Below are 20,740 nucleotides of genomic sequence, written 5' to 3' on the forward strand. Positions count from 1 at the left end.
TCTTTTTTTTTAATGACTTTTTTATAGTCAGCACAAATCGTTAAACACTCTGTTAATGCAGATTAATGTCTGGTTTGTGTAACCATTCCTACAGCTGCCGATACTTAAAAGTCCTAAATTAATGTTTAACACGATCACGATTAGCCTTAGGCAGACATTTTCAAGAACAATGTACAAAAATGTTTCTTTTTATTTCGAACATAACCGTTCCAAATCTCCATCTCTCCGGCACTCCATCACACCCTTCATTTCATTAACCCCAGCTTCCGTGCGTCCCTACGTTATCTTCGACGCACCCCTCTTTCCATCTTCCTCCATCACCCTGTCTGTCTTTTCTTTCGAGGTTTATGAACGCTGAATCTGAAAGCTGTTTGTCACTGCTGTAATCCCTTTATACGCGCAAGACAATAGAATCCACCCCCCCCAAGGAGTCACGCTCCCATTCTGTCCCTTGTTCCTTTCTCTCTTCCCCTTTGTCTCTCCCCTCGCACGGTTCAAAGGTCACTCTTTTGGCATTGTTAGCGCTGCCCTCCCTCTCATTTTCAAGAGACGCTGGCTCTTTGTGGAGCTGCTATGGGCGAAGCCCCACCCTAACGCTCTATGCCTCTTTCTATCCCTCGTTCACCTCTTACTTTCTCTCTCCCTCGCTCTCACCATCTCCCCTGGGTTTGGTCCCAGCTGGCCTGTAACACATATTGATTGACCATGTAGGAGGAGCCTTCGAATGAGAGATGGAGAGAAAGCGAGGAAACAAGAGGAAATGAGAGCGAAAGAAAAAGAGAGAGAGAGGGGAAGAAAGAGACAGACAGCAGGCCCTACAGGCTGCAAAGCACAGGGACAAAAATAGCATACCCAGAAGTTCAAATCACAGACAGAGAAGCGGAAAGAGAGAGAGAGAGGCATCTAAACAAGCAATAGGAAGATGGAAGTGTGAGTTTGTGCCTTCGGTGGGGGTGTTTCATATAGACTTGTCTTTCTGCATGTAAAGAACCTAGAAATTTGATTTTATGTATTTCAAATGTACAGTATAAAGGTGGACACCTTATATTAACAGTGTTCTAGAGGGGCTGAATAGAGCACTGTTTGTGCATGCTACAGAGATGTGAGGATGCAGATCGAAATGGAGACAATCAAGTACTTCTCATAAATGTTGCATATATCATAATTCAGACATTCATTTGTACTGGTTCTGGAATTATGAATAAGGAATCCGTACACCTGAAGGTACAGTGTGTGATTTCGGCTTTCAGATACGAACTCCAGTGGTAGGATGCGGATGTGCGAGATTATGCATGGTCCTGTATACTGGATGAATATATTTGCATGAACAGATTCACCACCCACTGTATACACTTGCTAGCACTCATGAAATGCCTGTGTATGTATGTGTGTGTGTGTGTGTGTGTGTGTGTGTATATATATATATATATATATATATAAAACTGTGTGTGTGTGTGTGTGTGTGTGAGCATGCATTGGTGCGTACGCTCATAAATATTTGATGAACTCATGGATTATGCAAAGCAGCCGCCAGACTCATTTGGCTTTTTGAATAAGCACAATGGATTCAGAAAGCACGACCTAGAACAACTTTAATAGATCTCTCTTTCACACATACACATTTACACATACATATAAAATAAAATACACACACACACACATATATATATATATATATATATATATATATATATATATAGTGTTTGTGTCCAACCACACACGCGCACATGTGAAAACATTACTAGAGTGATAGAGTAATGAGATTATTATCAGAGACATGCAAGGACACACGCCAGAATCCACCATGATGAGATTAATATCTTAACTGTACACCCACAGTCATAAACACACACACACATACATACATACACACACATCACAATCCAATAAAGGATTTTGATTTTGAACGATTGCTCAGACTCAGGATCACTAGTCTGTGTAATATTCATCCATACCTCATTCTGTATAGGCTGTCACCAGGCAGGATAACACACGTAAGCCACAAACACAGACACATGCAATGAATCTGTACAAACACACAGCGGCGGACAATAATAGAGAAATGCAGACAAATATTTGAACATCTGATCGAATTAAGTCATTTCCTCCTTCCTTCCTTCCTTCTTTTCTTTTCCTTTCCTTTCCCGCTCCTTTCCTTTTTTCCGGTGGAGTTGCATCAGATGCCTTGCCTTTCTAGGTCACTTGAAATAAACCAAACAGAAACAGTTTAAGACAAACAACACGTTCTCATCTTCTTCAAGACGCGTTGAAAGATGCACTCGGTTTACAATTTATCCCAATCATCCCCGGTAAACATCTAATCAGTTTAATGTCTGAACTTTGATTAAATTTCTTTTTTTTATTAAAACAGCTTGTATAATATGACAAATCCCTCCCAAAAAAAATGCTCTAAAATCAAAACAAATGGAAGAGAGTAAAAAAAAAAAAAAAACATGCAAAATTTTCCTGAACGTTCCTGGAAGCCATAATTAGTCACGTAAATAGGGCTCGTTATAATATTTGAGAAAGGAATCACAGCTGACAGTGAGTTTAAATGAAAGAGAAACAAAGAAACTGTAACATTCTGAGACGTAAAGTGGCACCGAACACTCTTCTGGTCACATAGGACAGCAGTCTGAAAGATAGCGATCACGTTATACACCTCATCAGCGACCTCATTTCCCCTCTCATCTGTTTAAACCACTCAGCATTCAGCATCACTAGTATACTAATCACCCGCCTCATCATCTACACTCAGTTCTTAGTTAGGTATTTTTTAGACTTGAATGATTCATAGCTCACTGTGTGGCTTAACAAACAAAAAACATCACTTAGGTACAGGAAATGGACTGAAAATGAGAAGGCTGGAAAACTACATTAAAAATACAAGAAAGTCTGGCTCTTTGGAAGCAAAAGTACGAAGAAAAAAAAAACGAGGGCTGGTTCAAGAGTTTTGCACAGCACTGTATACTGTAACTGCATTTCATGTCTCTTATTTCATGTACATTATGAGCGAAAATCAAAATATTTTATAAGATTTGCTGAACACAGCTTTCGGCAAAAATCTTTTCATTTCACTCATGGAGACGTCAAAGCTGCGATGTGCGAATCTCAAGGCGAAGGTTGTACTGAATTAAAAAAAAGTAAAGTATTTCAGATTTCAATACAAGTGCATTACTTTAGTTTATTAGTTTTGATGGAATCACGTTTATTGAAAAACATGGGAAAAATGTTATAAAATGCACTTCTACATATGTGTAGGCGTATCTAACTGTACACTGTGGTGCAAGTTTACAATTAATAAGTACATCAATCATCTTGATTGTATATAAAACAGCACAACACAGCTGGGCCCAACCCTATAGCTCAAACCTCCAGTCAAATCACCATAAACATTTACAGACCTTATGTACTGTATAAACCTTACACAACATACAGTATTAAACCATATCAGACTGTCCTGACTATTCTTCCATCCTCAAGAAATACAGTATATATCACCTACAGTACAGTATATGACTAGCAGACATTTTCAACATTTTCATCTGCCATCAACTTTCTGTGTAAATACTGTATATGGAGAAATGTGTGGGTTATTGAGCTTCCCGTCTCTGTCTCTTTTTCCGCTCCGTCATTTGTATAATGGGTAATGAACATGATATATATGCATACATAACCTTAGATTTTTACAAAGAATACTTATTACCATTAAACATAATGTAATCAGTCAATTATGTGGAAAAATATAAAAAGTACATACTGTAACAAACCAGAATAAGGAAACAAACATGATTATTGGGTTATAATTTCAAATCCCAGTAATGATACTGGTGAGATGTCATATGAGAACGACATAGCTATTTGAGTCAGCTCTTTTACCAGAACGTTGAGAGCTAACCGCCATACTGTATATAAGAGGAGATACAGTAAGATATACCTATTATGACCTTCATAATTTTTTTTTCTCATTTAATTAAAATGCTTTTTGTTTCATAAGTATAAAAAATAAAAATACATATCAAGAATTGAAATACACTGATCAGCCATAAAATTAAAACCACTTAAGATTTGGGTTTCTTTTGTGCCGCCAGGGCAGCTTTGGTCCTTCGGGGCGTGGGTACACTGGACCCCTGGTGTCAGGCACTAGGATGTTGCATGTGCTGCTCCATGGATCAGACCATGGATCGTAATCGCTTTGCCTGGCCACGTACCCGCAAGCTGTGATGCACTGGGTGTTCTAATACCTATCTATTGTAGCAGGATTTCCTGTTTTGGCAGTTTGTGCTGCATTGTCTTTTCTATGTAATGGGACCAGACAGGCTTCAGTCCCCACGGTCATGGGTGAGCCTTGGGTGCCCATGATCCTGTCACCAGTTTGCTGGTATATAATTTATTAGTCAGTGTTAGTGTTATTGCTGACCGGTATAGATATTTTGTGTTACATGCACGTGTACATTACTTCTTTATCGGTAAATAAAAGTCAAGTACAAATTAATGTTAAAAAACAACTTTTAAAAAAATATATACAGTATAGCTGTTCTGAAAACACTTTATATCATTTTTCATATTACTAATATTGATTTCCACCACGTTTCCCAGCATTTTGTTTTCATATATTGAAGGTATGAAAGGGTTAACCACAAATGGAAAAAAAATGTGGTTTAGTCTCAAATCAGCTAACAAGAGCCCCTAAAAGACCCAGAGAGATTTCAACTGGAGCGACTTCTGGCCCAGAGCAGTCGACCGTAACTGGTTTAAGTGGATCAGCCTTGGGTAAAAACGACAGAGGCTTCGTCTCTAGATGTTTTACATTCGTTAGCAAGATGAGTTGCTTTCTTTCCCTTCTCTCCTTTCTTGTTCTCTGCCTGTTTTCTTTCCTCCTGCTACCATAAACCTTGCCTGTCTCGCTGTATCTCATCAGCTAACCCGGCTATCTCTCTCTTTTCTCTCTTGTGTTCTCCTCATTAGTGAAAAACCCAGGGAGCAGCGGTCACAGATTCTCATTTATTTTCATTTTCGAAACTTGCGAAGCTTCACTGAGCCTTTAGTTCTACAGCAGTCATTCTAGAAACACACACACACACACACACACACACACACACACACACACACACACACACAAACCAAAAATGTTCAAACCAAATACCCACCATATATCTGTATGCCTGTTTTCTATCCACATATTTGGTTTTCCATCCTCATCCCACATACACGCATGAGAGCAAGCTAGCATAACACACACTTGTTTAAACATAACCGCTAGTACTTTGCTTTATCACAATGGCAGGGTTTACAAGCCACTAAATACAGACTACAAATCCCAACATCTATAACAGCGGTTTTAACAGGGCTCGTAAGTGCGGCTTAAGGATGGAAATGTAGTTTTTCTTGCCCGTGAGGTACAAAGCATTGAAAGGATTAGAAATAACATCCGTCCTGTGCAACACAACGTGCTTTTTACCTCCATACACACACAGGATTAGAACAAGCAAGACAATATACGACATGTTCTCTCTGGACTGTTAGTTACATGTCTTACGATCAGCTATAATTATAGACACTGAGCCTGTAGGCACCTACAGTAAATCAATTTCTAATCGTGATAAGGTTACTGGAAGAAATCAATAGGCTTATTCCTATAGAATGGTATATTGTGTCATACAGCCGTAAGGTGACTATTAAATCCGTTTTCTCTGCGGTTTTAATTTGAACTGTATATTACTGTTACGCACAGAGTCATTAATCATGTTTCAGATGTAAACGTGTTAACATATTTGTTGAAAACACCTACTGTGATCGTGGTAAGATGATACCTAACACATGGACAGTAAAGAATCTTTTATATCCTCAACACACCTCACGGTGTGGTAGGCACGGACGGTACTGTTTGACATATATATACTGGAAGCAGTTGATTTATAACCGCAACACACAACTGTGTGCAGCGTGTGTGTGTCAGGAGGCGTTGGCTACAGTCATTGGGGAGATTCATGGTCCTGTGGGGCATATTTAAAAGCCATTTAGTAAGAGTGCACTCAATGAGCTGGAAGCCATAAATATACCTCTTTAAACCAACATGCCCTCCTTCCAGCCAACAAAACTGTCCTGTTCTAGTCCAGTGCACATCTCTGATACCCCTATACCCAATACGTTTCGATAAACTACATCCTAACAGTCCTACACTCCATTACACTCAAATAATCTACATCTTAACACTCCTATACCCCATTACACTTCAATAAACTACATCCTAACACTCCTATACCCCATTACACTCCAATAAACTACATCCTAACACTCCTATACCCCATTACACTCCAATAAACTACGTCCTAACACTCCTATACCCCATTACACTCCAATAAACTACGTCCTAACAGTCCTATACCCCATTACCCTCTAATAAACTACATCATAACACTCCTATACCCCATTACACTCCAATAAACTACATCCTAACACTCCTATACCCCATTACACTCCAATAAACTACATCCTAACACTCCTATACCCCATTACACTCAGATAAACTACATCCTAACACTCCTATACCCCATTACACTCCAATAAACTACATCCCAACACTCCTATACCCATTACATTTGGATAAACTACATCCTAACACTCCTATAAGCCATTACACTCCAATAAACTACATCCTAACACTCCTATACCCCATTACACTCAGGTAAACTACATCCTAACAGTCCTATACCCCATTACACTCCATTAAACTACGTCCTAACAGTCCTATACCCCATTACACTCAAATAAACTACATCCTAACACTCCTATACCCCATTACACTCCAATAAACTACATCCTAACACTCCTATACCCCATTACACTCAGATAAACTACATCCTAACACTCCTATACCCCATTACACTCCAATAAACTACATCCCAACACTTCTATACCCATTACATTCGGATAAACTACATCCTAACACTCCTATAAGCCATTACACTCCAATAAACTACATCCTAACACTCCGATACCCAATTACACTCTGATAAACTACATCCTAACCCCTTTATACTCATTACACTTTAATAAACCACATCCCAACAATCCAATAACCGTTACACTCAGATAAACTACATCCTAACATGAGTATACCCTATTGCACTCAAATACTGTAAACTACATCCTAACATTCTCATACACCATTACACTCCAATAAACTACATCCCTACAGTATACTCCATTACACTCCAATAAACTACATCCCTACAGTATACCCCATTACACTCCAATGAACTACAGTACATTCTAACACTCCAATACATTTTTAGTACTTCTCTCCACATTCCACCACCCCATACCAACTGAACCTCTAATAAACTACATTCTTACACTTCTATACTGTATAACATTTAAATAAACTACATTCTACAACTGCTACACAACCAATCATTACATGCCATTAAACTACATTCAAACAATCCTAAACCCAGTAACACTCCACTAATCTACATTATATTATTTCTATACTCATTTCAACTCCTTAAACTCTAATAATCTACATTAGAACACTCCTTTATTACATTATACTTTAATAAACTAAATTTAACACCTCTATACCACATTACAATCTAATAATATATGGACTAACACTTCTATACCACATTATTACATTACTACATTTCCAGTTACATCAAAAGCAGCACAAGGCAACAAAGACAACTGGATTGAAATACAGTGCATTGAACTACATTTAAACAACCAACAATTTCCTTCTGTCCTATTGCATTTACTGTAATATACCATATTACATACTGCACTCTAATAACTCCATTACCGCCTAACGTCTTCGTACCAAATATCCCTGTACACCATTGTGCTCCAGAGCCACCTCTTTATTTTACACCAGCCCATTCAACACAACACAGTTACTGCTGAATGTTCACATTATACATCGGTTATTGACAGTGAAAGAAAAAAGTAGGAGAGAGGGAGAGAGAAAGGGTAAAAAAGGGAAAAAACAAGCTGTGAAGTGGTTGACAGCCGCATTGTTGGGCTGTCCCATTGTCGACAATGCTCTCAGCAGCTTATTCGTCCCTCCCTCCCTCCCTCCCTCCCTACTACTCTCTCTCCCTTCCTCCCTGCTTCTCCCCTAAATCCCACTGTCTGAGAGACATGCAAACAAAAGCGGAACATGGTTCTGGCAGCAGGGTGAAGCTCAGCCCCCTCCCTCACCGTTTCTTCCCCTCTTCTCTTTCGCTAACCGTCCTCCATGCAAATATTAACATCAGGAGAATAGAGTCTGGATTATACATGCTTATTTAAATGAAGAATATTAGAAACAAACATATATGCATAAGAATAAAAAAAAGTGATTTTTTTGCATTAAGAGACCAGGGCAAGCATCTCAAAGAGCAGTTGCTTCACAACCCAGTTTTGACTGTCCCTTCTAAGTGCACTGCAAGTGCTTTCTTTTCTCTTGGCGTACACACACACACACACACACATGCACACACATGCCATCCACCTGAAAATCCCCTCACATTATGCGGATCTGATCTCTACTGCTGTCATGCTTAAAAGGTGAGATAAAAAAGATACAAGCTAAAAATGTTACATTATGGAAAACAAGGCACCAACAAGAGACACTTACACACACTCATATACATCCTACAGCGAGTGTGACACCCAGTCGTGTGTCTGTGTGTGTTACCTCAGCAGCAGCTCCTCACTGGTCCTCATGGTGACAGGGTTGTTGGTAGTGGAGGAGTAGCGCATGCCATCCACACACACACTAGGCACAAAGCCTCGTTCAGACGAGTGCTCCAACATCACTGTAACTCAACACGCGCGCGCACACACACATACACACACGTGCACTTTGCTGAGCACACTCACGCACACGGACACACGCACACCCACGGTCCTCACGCTTTCGACTATGTCCGTGTGCACACTTGTTCCAGTCTTTCTCTTTGCTTTTCTTTTTCTCTTTTGAATCCCGCCAACGTCCTCTCGTTCTCTTGCTCTCTGGTGCAGCACTCCCACACACTCAACCAGCCCTCACCCCAGCTCTCCTCCTCCCCTCCCTCTCTCTTTTGCTCTTTCACTCTGACTCTCTCTCTCTCTGTCTCTCTGCCATGCTCTCTCCTCCTACCTCCCTCTGTCTGATTCACTCGGCTGTAATAACCCTTTCTGACAGCTCATGTTGTTGTGAGCCAGTGTGGTAACACAGTATTGCCTGCTGTTGCCCCAGACGACTTGATTCAGGCTATAAGAACGCGGAACAACCTGACGTTCTAATATATGACATGTTAACATCTGAAGTTAATAATGCATTTTTTTTAAGGTAATTATGCCTATTTAAATGTACAAGGGCGTTCAAGTCAAATCAGGACTGATGTAATTTCTTGTGTATGAATGTACGCTAATAAGACTCTTAGCTGCAGTAAAATATTTGAATGGTGCGAACGTTTTATAGAAGGCCGTACATTGGCGAACGACGATCCTGGCCAAGATGGTCGTTGCCAAGAACATTCAGTGAGTGGAACACCTGATCCTTGACTTCTGTCTGTGAGAACTGTACAGTACACACAATCATTCAACAACACCACTTGCACATTCACTCCAAGCCATTTCCACATGTTTAGGCCATCAAAGAAGTTCCTGGAAGACCAGAGTTTCAAACGTAGAAATCTTTCTACCGTTACGGTGTCCAAGCACTGGTGAAACACTGGGATAAGTACATTAGTGTTGCAGTGGATTACAGAAAGAAATAAAGGTCGTTTTTAAACTGTGTTCAGTTATTCTGCACAATCAGAAGTCCTGGTTTGAACTGAATGCGCTTCATACATGAAATACTACTACTAATAATAATAATATTGATAATAACATTAATTATGCATTGCTATATAATTATATACCTTTTTATATCTTTTAAACACTGCACAAACGTTACAGTGTTACAGTATTTTAATTTAGTACTAATTTAAACTGTGACGAATTTAAAATTGAAACTTCTCCAGTACAATAACAATACAATATTTTACAATTTACAATATATACAATATTTTTTATATTAAATTTACTTTCTTTTACAATTTACAATAGTAATTTCTTTATATGTTTCCTTTATTATTATTATTTCTCGCCTATTATGCGAAAGGCCCGGGTTCGATTACCAGTCAGTGCCCAAAGCCCAGATAAAATGGGAGGGTTTTATCAAACCTGTGCCAAGCTGTGGCAAACCCTTGCCAGCAGCACCAAAAGGACCAACAACATTATTATCATAAAATGAAAATAACTGGTACACAAAATTTACATTATGAAATAGAAATTTGTATGTTCTGACACTACAACCCTTAAAATGTTTCTAATTGTAAAGTTCAAAAATCTTTAAATTATACATTTCAACTTTCAAATAGCTCATTTCAACAGACTGAACTTTTTAAAAATGAATAAATTAAGGCTTAACTTATCTGGAATTAATGTCATATATCACATATTTTAATGCAAATTCTGGAAACACAGTACCAGGGTTATATAATTGTATATTGTTTTATTTAATAAAGTCATATTGCACTTGTATTTTCTGATATACATTAATAGCTAATTAGCTTAACATAAAATAGAAATGATCAAATAATTGTTGTTCTTCATGTTATTTTGTCTAAGTAAAACAAATCACCTTACTCTTACGGCACTCTCCCCAGATTAATGTTGTGTTCCACTCAGTTACTCAGACTTGTAGAGCTGGTAGCGCGTAACAAGTTTCAGTTTCAGGGTCAATTTGAAATTGGACAAGCCTTAACCAAGTCCATGTTTAGATTCTTAAAAAAATTATGTAAGAACATTAGGAAGAAATCTTTAGAGGAAAGGGAAACCCATCCTCTTTGGCATGTGAGACTCTAGTAGAAAGGAGTACAAGTATGGGCCAAGGGTAGAACTGATAAAACAAAGGGACTTGGCTCAAACAGAATAAAAACCCCTGTGATTCATTGTGTTCGGTAACTGCTTTATCCTGGTCAGGGTTACAGTAGATCTGAAATCTAACCCAGGAACTCTGCGTGTTAAGCAGAGATACAGACTGGATTTTATAAAAACATGTTTTTGAGAGACGGGAGGAAAAAAAAAAAACCCTGGAGAATCTTCCTTCCAATCTGGCAGAATGTTTAAAGTCACATTTTTAACGATGTGTAACTTGATAAGGCAGAACTTTGGCTCTAAACTATATTCTGGTTATATCTCTAAGTGAACAGTTACATCCCTCGCATTATTAGTTCGCATGGAAGACTTTATTCACTCCGATCTGAGATAAACTGCCTGGCCAAAAAGAGAGAGAAAAAAGTCACACACGCTAGTAGTTTGTTTGTCTGCCTTTAGGCTGGATTACAGTGTGCAATGTGGTGGCCAGTTCATGTGTGAAAATGATTCCTCATGCTTCCAGAAAAACTCTTTTACAATTTAAGCCTTGGAATAGCCCATGCCTTTAGAGAGAGAGAGAGAAAGAGAGAGAGAGAGAGAACTTCACAGATGTGATAAGCTGGTCGTTCAGGACATTCAGGTCATCAGCTGACTTTATTTATTATGAACACATATCGCTGCTGAGCCCCGATCTGACCAACTGAACCAACCCCAGATCATAACAGTCTCCAGAGGCTTGTGCAGTGGCCACTGTGCATAATGGGTGCTTCACTTCATGCCCTTCTTACCCTGAAGCACCCATCACCCTGGAATGGGGTCACTGCTCTAATCTTTATGTTCATTAGGAAATTGAAGTCTTTTTCTAATTAGTCTGACTAACAAGTGCTTTTCTTATGTCCATACAGCTGTTTAGTTCCAATTTTTGAGTTCTCATCATATAAGGTGCCTGGAAATGCTCTTACTTTCACTATTACACATGGCTATGATAATTTCTTTTACCGATACAACTTCATAACTGTTTTAAGTGATCGATTGTGTGTTTTTGTTTGTTTGTTTGTTTGTTTGTTAATCACAAACCTTTCAGACTTTAATAATGCTTTGGACAGTCCCTAACCTACTGTATTCCAGTCATTTCCGCCATCCCCATAACTGCTTTCTTTTTTGAAGCAGGGGATTTGCTCTGTTTGCTTCTCTCATCCAGTAAAATACATGTAAAATCTGCTGTTTAAAATCTTCTGCTTGTGGAAGACACAATTGTCCCAGTCCCAACCCTATTAATGTGGAATTTTAAGGCGTTATTTTACCAGTCTACAAATGATTACCCTTGTGCATAACCATTTTGGTCTGTCTGAAATCCTTAGTAATGAAGCAGGACCTGCTTTCCTGAAATCCATAAGGTATTACTACTTCTAACAGGCAAAACCTGAAACAAGATGAATCTTAACATCCTGGTGTCTGTTTCTATGATCCCGCAATTGAAGTGAATGATCTGGGACATATTGCATAAAGCATATCATTACATGAAAATAACCTCAACTGTCATTGTGCTTGTGCGTTCCACCCCTGATTTGCTTTTGTCAGGGCTTATCCTATACCTCCTTATTTGTAGACCCTCTCAATCTGGCTCTTCTGAAAAGTCAAGTTTTTTTTTTTTTAAGTGTCATTTTTTTAAATGCTTTATGGATGTTGTTTTCCCAGGAGTGCTTTAAGTCCAGCAATTCATTAGGAGAGAAAATGAAAAGCAACAGCCTACATTTACAGAGAAAGTAATTTTCTTCCCAAACCATCTGCTATTATACACTCGCTTGGTCAATATAACTTAAACATTAAAAAAGTTAACAATGTATTTTCTTTTAAATAACATGATTTGTACCTTTTAGTGCTCATCTAGTTTTTTTTAGTGTGCTTTCTTGTTTTATAGAGAGACTCCTGCAGCTTGGGGTTAACATTTAAGCAATATGATTTAGGATTACAGTCAGAGAAACACAAGAACCAGATATGAGGAACTTGACAAAACATGGACAACGGCTCAGGTTGCATGATATTTGTATAAATTTGCATAAAACATTACCGACACACATAGCCTTTTGTTTAGCTTGTTCTAAGTTACATTGTACAGCTAGTTAATGTTTTAAAACAGAACATGCTGACACTGTATTATAAAGATAAGGAAACATTGTACTTTGGCAAATTAATATACACTCCCTGGCCACTTCATTATGTGTTTGGCTCAATTGCTCGTTAATCCAATGGCAGCAACTCAATGCATTTAGACATGTTGACATGGTTAGGATGATTTGCTGAAGTTCAAACCGAGCATCAGAATGGGGAAGAAAGGTAATTTAAGTGATTTTGAACAAGGCATGGTTGTTGATGCCAGACTAGCTGGTCTTAGTATTTATAAAACTGTTGATCTACTGGGATTTTCGCACACAACCATCTCTAAGGTTTACAGAGAATGGTCTAAAAAAAATGTGTGCAAGTGGCAGTTCTCTGGGCGAAAATGCCTTGTCGATGCCAGAGGTCAGAGGAGAATGGCCAGACTGGTTTAAGCTGATAGAAAGGCAACAGTAACTCAAATAACATCTTGATACAACATGCCAAAGTGCATCCCTGAATGCACAACATACAGAACCTTAAAGCAGATGGGTGGGCTACAGCAGTAGAAGACCCCACCGTGTGCTGCTCCTGTCAGCTAAGAACAGGACATTGAGGCTACAATTCGCATGGGCTCACCAAAATTGCACAACAGAAGACTGGAAAAAACTTTACCTTGTATGATGAGTCTCAGCGTAATGTTGCATAAGCAAGATGAAAGCACAGTCCCATCCTGCCTTATATCAGCGGTTCAGGCTGGTAGTGGTGTAATGGTGTGGAGATATTTTATCGGCACACTTTGAGCCCCGTTAGTACCAATTGAGCATCGTTTAAATGCCCCAGCCTGAGTATTGTTGCTGACCATGTCCATTCCTTTATGATCACAGAATAGCACGCCATGTTGCAAGACTAAAATCGTTCTGGTTTCTTGAACATGACCATTCACTGTACCCAAATAGCCAGTCACCAGGTCTCAATCCAATAGAGCACATTTTGGATTTGCAGCATGGACGTGTCAGTGACAAATCTGCAACTACAGTATATAATTCTATCGCGGCAATATGGAACAAAACCTCTAAAGATTAATACCTACTTAAGTTACCAGTAAGAGCATATAGTATATAAAAGTGGTAGTTACAGTAACAGTATCATTTAGATTAGATGTATGATAAGATTGTTAAGTACAGATTACTCAAATTCCAGTGGCCTTCATCAGCTATAAAGTGTAGTTTTTCAGATAAAATTAAAGGTCAAATGCATTACAGTCTGTTCAGCATCTTCATCTTTGCTTCACAGTTTGTGTTTCACTGTAAGAATCTTGTGCATGTTTTACACCGCAATTAGTGTCAGTGTTTTTATCACCTGATTCATTCATGCAAGCTAATTTATCCATCCTGTAATAATAAGTCCAAAAGACTGTACCTTTGTGTGTTATGCAGCAAGAGGTGGAATTTGAGATGTGCTATAACATAACATCAAGATCCATCAGACTAGTCAACGAATTAAAAATGTAAAATATACAGGCTGTAATGTATTTTATTTTTCTGGTTGTTGGATATAAAAAAAAAAACACTGCTTTAGCAGACTTCTGCACCTGCTTTATTGATTAGAAGCAAAAAAAAAAAAAAAAAACCCTACCAGGCTGGACACCGTAATCTGCTTGTCCCAGGCTAATTATTTGTTCACTCTTGGGAAATAACACTCAACGCAATCAGATAAGGCTTGACAGACAGCACATGCTGAACACATTATGGGTAATCTAGCTAAGTCTACGCTCTGTTTTATTGAAGTCACTTAAATGTCACATTTGTAAAGCAACTTGCTGATTTCAGTTATTTATTACTGACATACACTCGCTCGCCATTAAAACATCCCCTCGGTTCATGTTTCAGACTATATGAGTATAAGGTTTCGACTGTTAATAATATTATTATGATTAATAATAATAATAAAAAAGAAGAAATTGATGAAAATACTGCAAAATAAAAAGAAGTGTTTATTTCTTAAACTGCTGATTCATTGACCCAATATTAATTACCAAATTATATCAACTATCGCACCCTGAGTGATGATAACATGATTTTCTTGATTTAAGTCGAGGATAAAATTACACCACTTTCTGCCGTATTTGATCTCATTAAATAAAATGAAGGATGGTTTCTAAACAAGCCAAAATAAGCAGAGTGGAGTGTACAAGATTTATAACGTTTGCTTCAGGGCCATGGATTATTTTAAGAATGTTTCCAGAGGGCAAACTGATTTAGGACTTCTCATCAGTCTCAACACCTTATTTGGATAAAATAATGCAGACAACTTGTATAACATAGTCTATAGACTGTTATGATGTTGATGCACTGCTTCGTACCAACAATGAAAGTTTCACCAACACACAAAAAAAAGTAGTAACAATCTTCAGATTATTAGATCTCTTAAAGGGTGTCTTGGTGCCATAGTGGTTAGCACTGAGGATCCGCACCTCTGAGTGCATGGCGGGTTTCCTCCGGGTACTCCGGTACAAGGACATAACAGGCTTATTAGTGTTTCCAAATTGTGCAAAGTGCGATGTGTGCTATTGCAGTGTTGGTATTCCATGGAGGATGTACACTGCCCTGTGCGGCGAGTCCCCTGGAATAAGCAGTATAAAGAATAAGTGTGTCTCTGAGTGAGTGAGTGATATATAGTGATCTTACTCACTCACTACTCGTCTATACCTCTTTATCCTGTAAAGTAAATGATCTATTACAATCATTTTCTATAAACTGAACCTTCCAAAATAAAGTGAAGGCAAAATAAACATCAAGTGAATAATCTATAGAGCGTATATATATATATATATATATATATATATATATATATATATATATAGTAAACATCATCAGTAAATGCTGCACTATTATGTGCTACTACAGTATTGTTTTTAGTCCTCTATAGTGATCTTTTAGTAAGCTATTTACTCTGCAGCCAAAGCGACACATTTAATACTGAATAATGCTGATATAGTATATAAACCATGTACATTTAAAAAAAATCTATAAACTGATAGGGTATAGGGACCAAATTATTCTGTGAGAAACATATGAGCAATCGTCCCTGGAACACCACATAAACTCACATCTCTCTCTCTCTCTCTCTCTCTCTCTCTAATGAAAGCATGTCTGAGGAAATGTAATGGCTGTCTGGAACCAGCCTCTTGGAGTGGCAGGCATATGGGCACAGCTGGACAGGAGAGCTGGCGAAGAAAGGAAATGCCACTTTTATTAGCGATCAATTTTAATTCGAGACGCTTTAAACGCCGGCGAGATCTGAGGACTTGCGGCTGATCTTTTGTTACATTGCTCGTTATTTGTGCGCGTATGGGAATCGAGAGGTGTGGAGAGCAAGCTAGATGAGAGAGATGAAGTGAGACGAAGAGAGAGAAAGAGAGAGAGAGAGAAAGAGAGAGGGAGAGAGAGGGAGAGAGAAAAACACTAGCAGTTACTGACAGGCATTAAGCAGCACTGTGCCAGCCACTGATTTCTTGTGATCTCCAGCAAGAACACTCGATTAGTCACGTCTGAGCCGAGGGAGCACGGAGGCCATTATGAGTCGTTAAAAGCTTTATTCACCGTTAGCGGGAAGAGGAGAGGAGAGAAGAGAAAAGAAAAGAAGAGAAAAGAAGAGAAGAGTATATGCTTTGTAGTAACATAAACCACACAAAAATAACCTTCATTGATCTTTACCTTCATCTCTTTTTCTCTCTCTCTCTTTTCACATCCCTGTCTCTACTCCTATGCCCTTTTAATACCTCCCAAGTCTACCCCCTCATTCAACCTCCATTGACGCTATCTAGCTTGCTAACTAGATAGATAGATAGATATCTCAAACCTCAAGATGCACACAGATACAGTACATGTGAAAGCTGATTCATCTAATCTTCATCTTATCTCATGTGTCTCCTCACCCCAATCTTCTTTCATCCTGACTATGTGCAATCTCCTCTCTCTCTCTCTCTGCTGAAGCCTAAAGTCATGCACCAAAACAGATAAATAATTTAGGCAAAAAAAAAAAAAGCGTTGATGCAGCGGTGTGGGCTTGAAAGCGGGAGGCATAAAACTTGCAGTAGCTACACACTTACACAATCATACCGTCAATTAAGAATTAATTACATCTTTAACATGCACGTTTTCACGGTCTCCCCCAACACACGCACTCAAGCAGGATGGCAAAAGTTATGACCCCATAAACATACTGTATTGATGTGAGTGATGTGATTTTGCATATACACTTATCAGCCATAACATTAATACCAGCTGCTAAATACTGTGTAGGTCCCCCATGTGCCGCCAAAACAGCTCTGTCTCGTAGACGCCTGGACTCCTCGCGGACTCCATCAACTTTCAGGACTGACTGTTCACTTGCTGGATAATATATCCCAACCCAATTGCCACATGCTATGATAATGAGATAATCAATTATTCACTTCACCTGTCTGCTGATCGGTATACATCCCAATCTATATTAGTTAATTATATACTCTAAGAGTTTAAGGGATCTGATTACCACTTCCACACGTACACATTTTTTTAAACAGCTCAATAAAGTAGGGTTGTGCTTAGCATATATTGCACAAGATGCATTATTGTCAGATATTCAATAAACACCATAACATATTGTATAGTTAATCAGGATTAAAACAGGTTAAAAGGGTTTTGGATTTATACATACACTTACCAGTCACTGTACTAGGACTCCGCCAAATACTCTAAAATACACTAAAATACTCAACCAGCCAATCATCCTTTAGCGGTGCAATGCAGAAAGTCATGCCAATACAGGTCAGTTTACATCTAACATCAAAATGAGGAAAAATATGATCTCAGTGTGTCTGCACATGGCATTCTTTGCTGTAGTGGAGGATAAACACAAGTAATGTTTACGAACATACTAAATAGAATTCACATTTAACTAGCATTTTCTCACCTCTGACTATGTTTCCCTACCTCTACCTAGCATTTTCTCACCTCTGGCTAATGTTTCCCTACCGCTACCTAGCATTTTCTCACCTCTGGCTAATGTTTCCCTATCTTTACCTAGCATTTACTCACCTCTTACTAGTGTTTCCTACCTCTGACTAGCAAGACACTTTAATAACTTTGCACACCTACCTTCACAACTACACTACATGTTTACGTTTACATCCTGGACCAGTGCACAAAGTCACTTTAATAACCTCTGCACAAAGACACTTTGTTCTATGCTTATTTGCACACCCAGTACAGTATATTTCGATTTGTACAGTATATTTCTATTTTTATGCACATCATATTTCTATTTTTATTTTTAGCTCTATTTTTTCCTAGTTTAATTAAATTTTTTTATTTAATTTCTATCGTATTCTTTTATTTATATTTATTTCTTATTTGTAAACTTTAATTCTCTTTTAGGGTCAATGGCAGTCGTATAATGCATTTCACTACATTTCGTACTGTGTATGTTTGTGTATATGACAAATAAAATTTGAATTTGAATTTGAATTATCAACCTCTAATTAGTGTTTTCCTACCTCTAACTAGCATTTACTCACCTTTGGCCAGTGTTTCCCCAACTCTGACTAGCATTTACTCAGCTTTGGCTAATGTTTCCTACCTCTGACTAGCATTTACTCAGCTTTGGCTAATGTTTCCTACCTCTGACTAGCATTTACTCAGCTTTGGCTAATGTTTCCTACCTCTGACTAGCATTTACTCAGCTTTGGCTAATGTTTCCTACCTCTGACTAGCATTTACTCAGCTTTGGCTAATGTTTCCTACCTCTAACTAGCATTTACTCACCTTTGGCCAGTGTTTCCCCAACTCTGACTAGCATTTACTCAGCTTTGGCTAATGTTTCCTACCTCTGACTAGCATTTACTCAGCTTTGGCTAATGTTTCCTACCTCTGACTAGCATTTACTCAGCTTTGGCTAATGTTTCCTACCTCTGACTAGCATTTACTCAGCTTTGGCTAATGTTTCCTACCTCTGACTAGCATTTACTCAGCTTTGGCCAGTGTTTCCTACCTCTGACTAGCATTTACTTAGCTTTGGCCAGTGTTTCCTACCTCTGACTAGCATTTACTCAGCTTTGGCTAATGTTTCCCCAACTCTGACTAGCATTTACCCACCTCTAGCTAGAATTTACCCACCTCTGACTAGCATACTTACCTCTGACTAGAGTTTTTTCACCTCTGGCTAGTGTTTCCACAACTCTGACTAGCATATTCACATCTGACTAGCATTTCTTCACCTTTGACTTGCATTTACCCATCTCTGACTAGAGTTTTTCCACCTCTGACTATCATTAATGTAGCTTTAAAAGTTGCTGAAACCAAAATAAAAAAACAGGATGAACAAAAATATTCTCTCTCTCTCTCTCGTTCTATTTGCAAACTGTCTACTCTGAAATGGCTCAAAAGTGAAGCTGTAGAAATCAATATTAGCAGTTTATAGCATATTGCTCCAGGTCTACCAATATAAGCACCACACACTCACAAATCATTTGGATTTCACTGGTGTGTGTGTGAAGCCTCCAGCCAGCTTTTTAAACGGTGGCGTTTGTCGATAGCACTGCGACCAGCTGATGCGTGGGTTTTTTATTCACTTAAGGGCAGACAGGTGTGCCATGTACAGTACGCAAGGCATAAAATACTGAAACTTTATATCACCAATAATGAGAAAATTAACTGAAATCGAGTGTATATAATGTATATAAAGTGAGTCGTGTAAATTGTATATGTTTCACATAAACTCGCCGACTATAACAATCCTGGTAGTTTCTGTAGAATGTCAATTTCTATCCGCATGATGTATTTTCTGAAAAAATTAAGCTTTTTGAAGAAAGATATATTTACAGGAACAAGGGAAAAAAAAATCTACAGGATCCTAACATTTACTGTTTGAAGTGACTTGCAGCTTAGGCCTCTTCCTGTCAAAGAGACGGTTACCCAGAATGCACTGTGCAGATACATCAGACTTAACACTGAGAAGCATCTGCCTACATTAGATCTGGTTTATAAATGTAACATTTAAATAACTGCATATGTGTCAATCTGAAGGGAGCTGATCTATGAATGCTATCGCAACACAAAGGGAGAGAGAGAGTGTGTGTGTGTGTAAGTGTGTGTGTGTGAGAGAGAGAGAGAGAGAGAGAGAGAGAGAGTTGCAAAAAGCACCCAATTTGCAATTTGCAAAATCCACAAGACTGGCATTATACAATCTCACACTGCACATCTGCACATCACCTCTGCACACACTGCATATATGAATAGACCTGCAGTAACACACACACACACACACACACACACACACACACACATTCCATCAGCACGTAAAAGACAAGCAGGCGGCAATGTTCTATTTTCAGCCATTACCAGACAGAAATTAATTTGTCACCTTCCATTAGAAGCCTGATTCTGGAGCAGTGGCCCTGTCTCCTCAATTATCTCTGTCAACCACACACACACACACACACACACACACACACACACAACCACACACAGAGAAACCATTTGGCCCGACTTGTTCATAGAGAAAATGCTTTGCAAAGATGAATTAATGTTTTTGGAAGAGCTCTTGACAGCGCTGAGTGTGTGTGTGGGTGTGTGTGTGTGTGTGCATGCTTGCTTGCTTGCTTTCCCTACGTACCTGTCTATCCCAGGTCTGGAGGCATGCTCCCAAATGAGGAGGCATTGCTTGTGTAGTGAGAAGGTATGGCCTACATGTATATAGCTATCAATCT

General features: G+C 38.6%; 1 protein-coding gene across 13 annotated transcripts in view; it reads right to left on the reverse strand.

Moving 5' to 3' along the window:
* Positions 1-20,740, reverse strand: part of celf2 (cugbp, Elav-like family member 2) — a 175,325-nt gene that overhangs the window by 99,819 nt on the left and 54,766 nt on the right. For 3 of the 13 annotated variants that reach the window (XM_053508479.1, XM_053508471.1, XM_053508467.1), the window contains exon 1: positions 8,681-9,785. The exons of 1 other annotated variant lie outside the window; for it this stretch is intronic. In XM_053508479.1, the coding sequence (XP_053364454.1) occupies positions 8,681-8,799 (119 nt within the window). In that variant the 5' untranslated portion in view covers positions 8,800-9,785. Of the gene's footprint in view, positions 1-8,680; positions 9,786-20,740 lie in introns of those variants that run through there. 9 more of the 13 variants (XM_053508478.1, XM_053508473.1, XM_053508468.1 and 6 more) reach the window with 6 other exon arrangements.

This window comes from Clarias gariepinus, chromosome 12, assembly GCF_024256425.1.
Source record: "Clarias gariepinus isolate MV-2021 ecotype Netherlands chromosome 12, CGAR_prim_01v2, whole genome shotgun sequence".
Classification (NCBI taxonomy): domain Eukaryota; kingdom Metazoa; phylum Chordata; class Actinopteri; order Siluriformes; family Clariidae; genus Clarias; species Clarias gariepinus.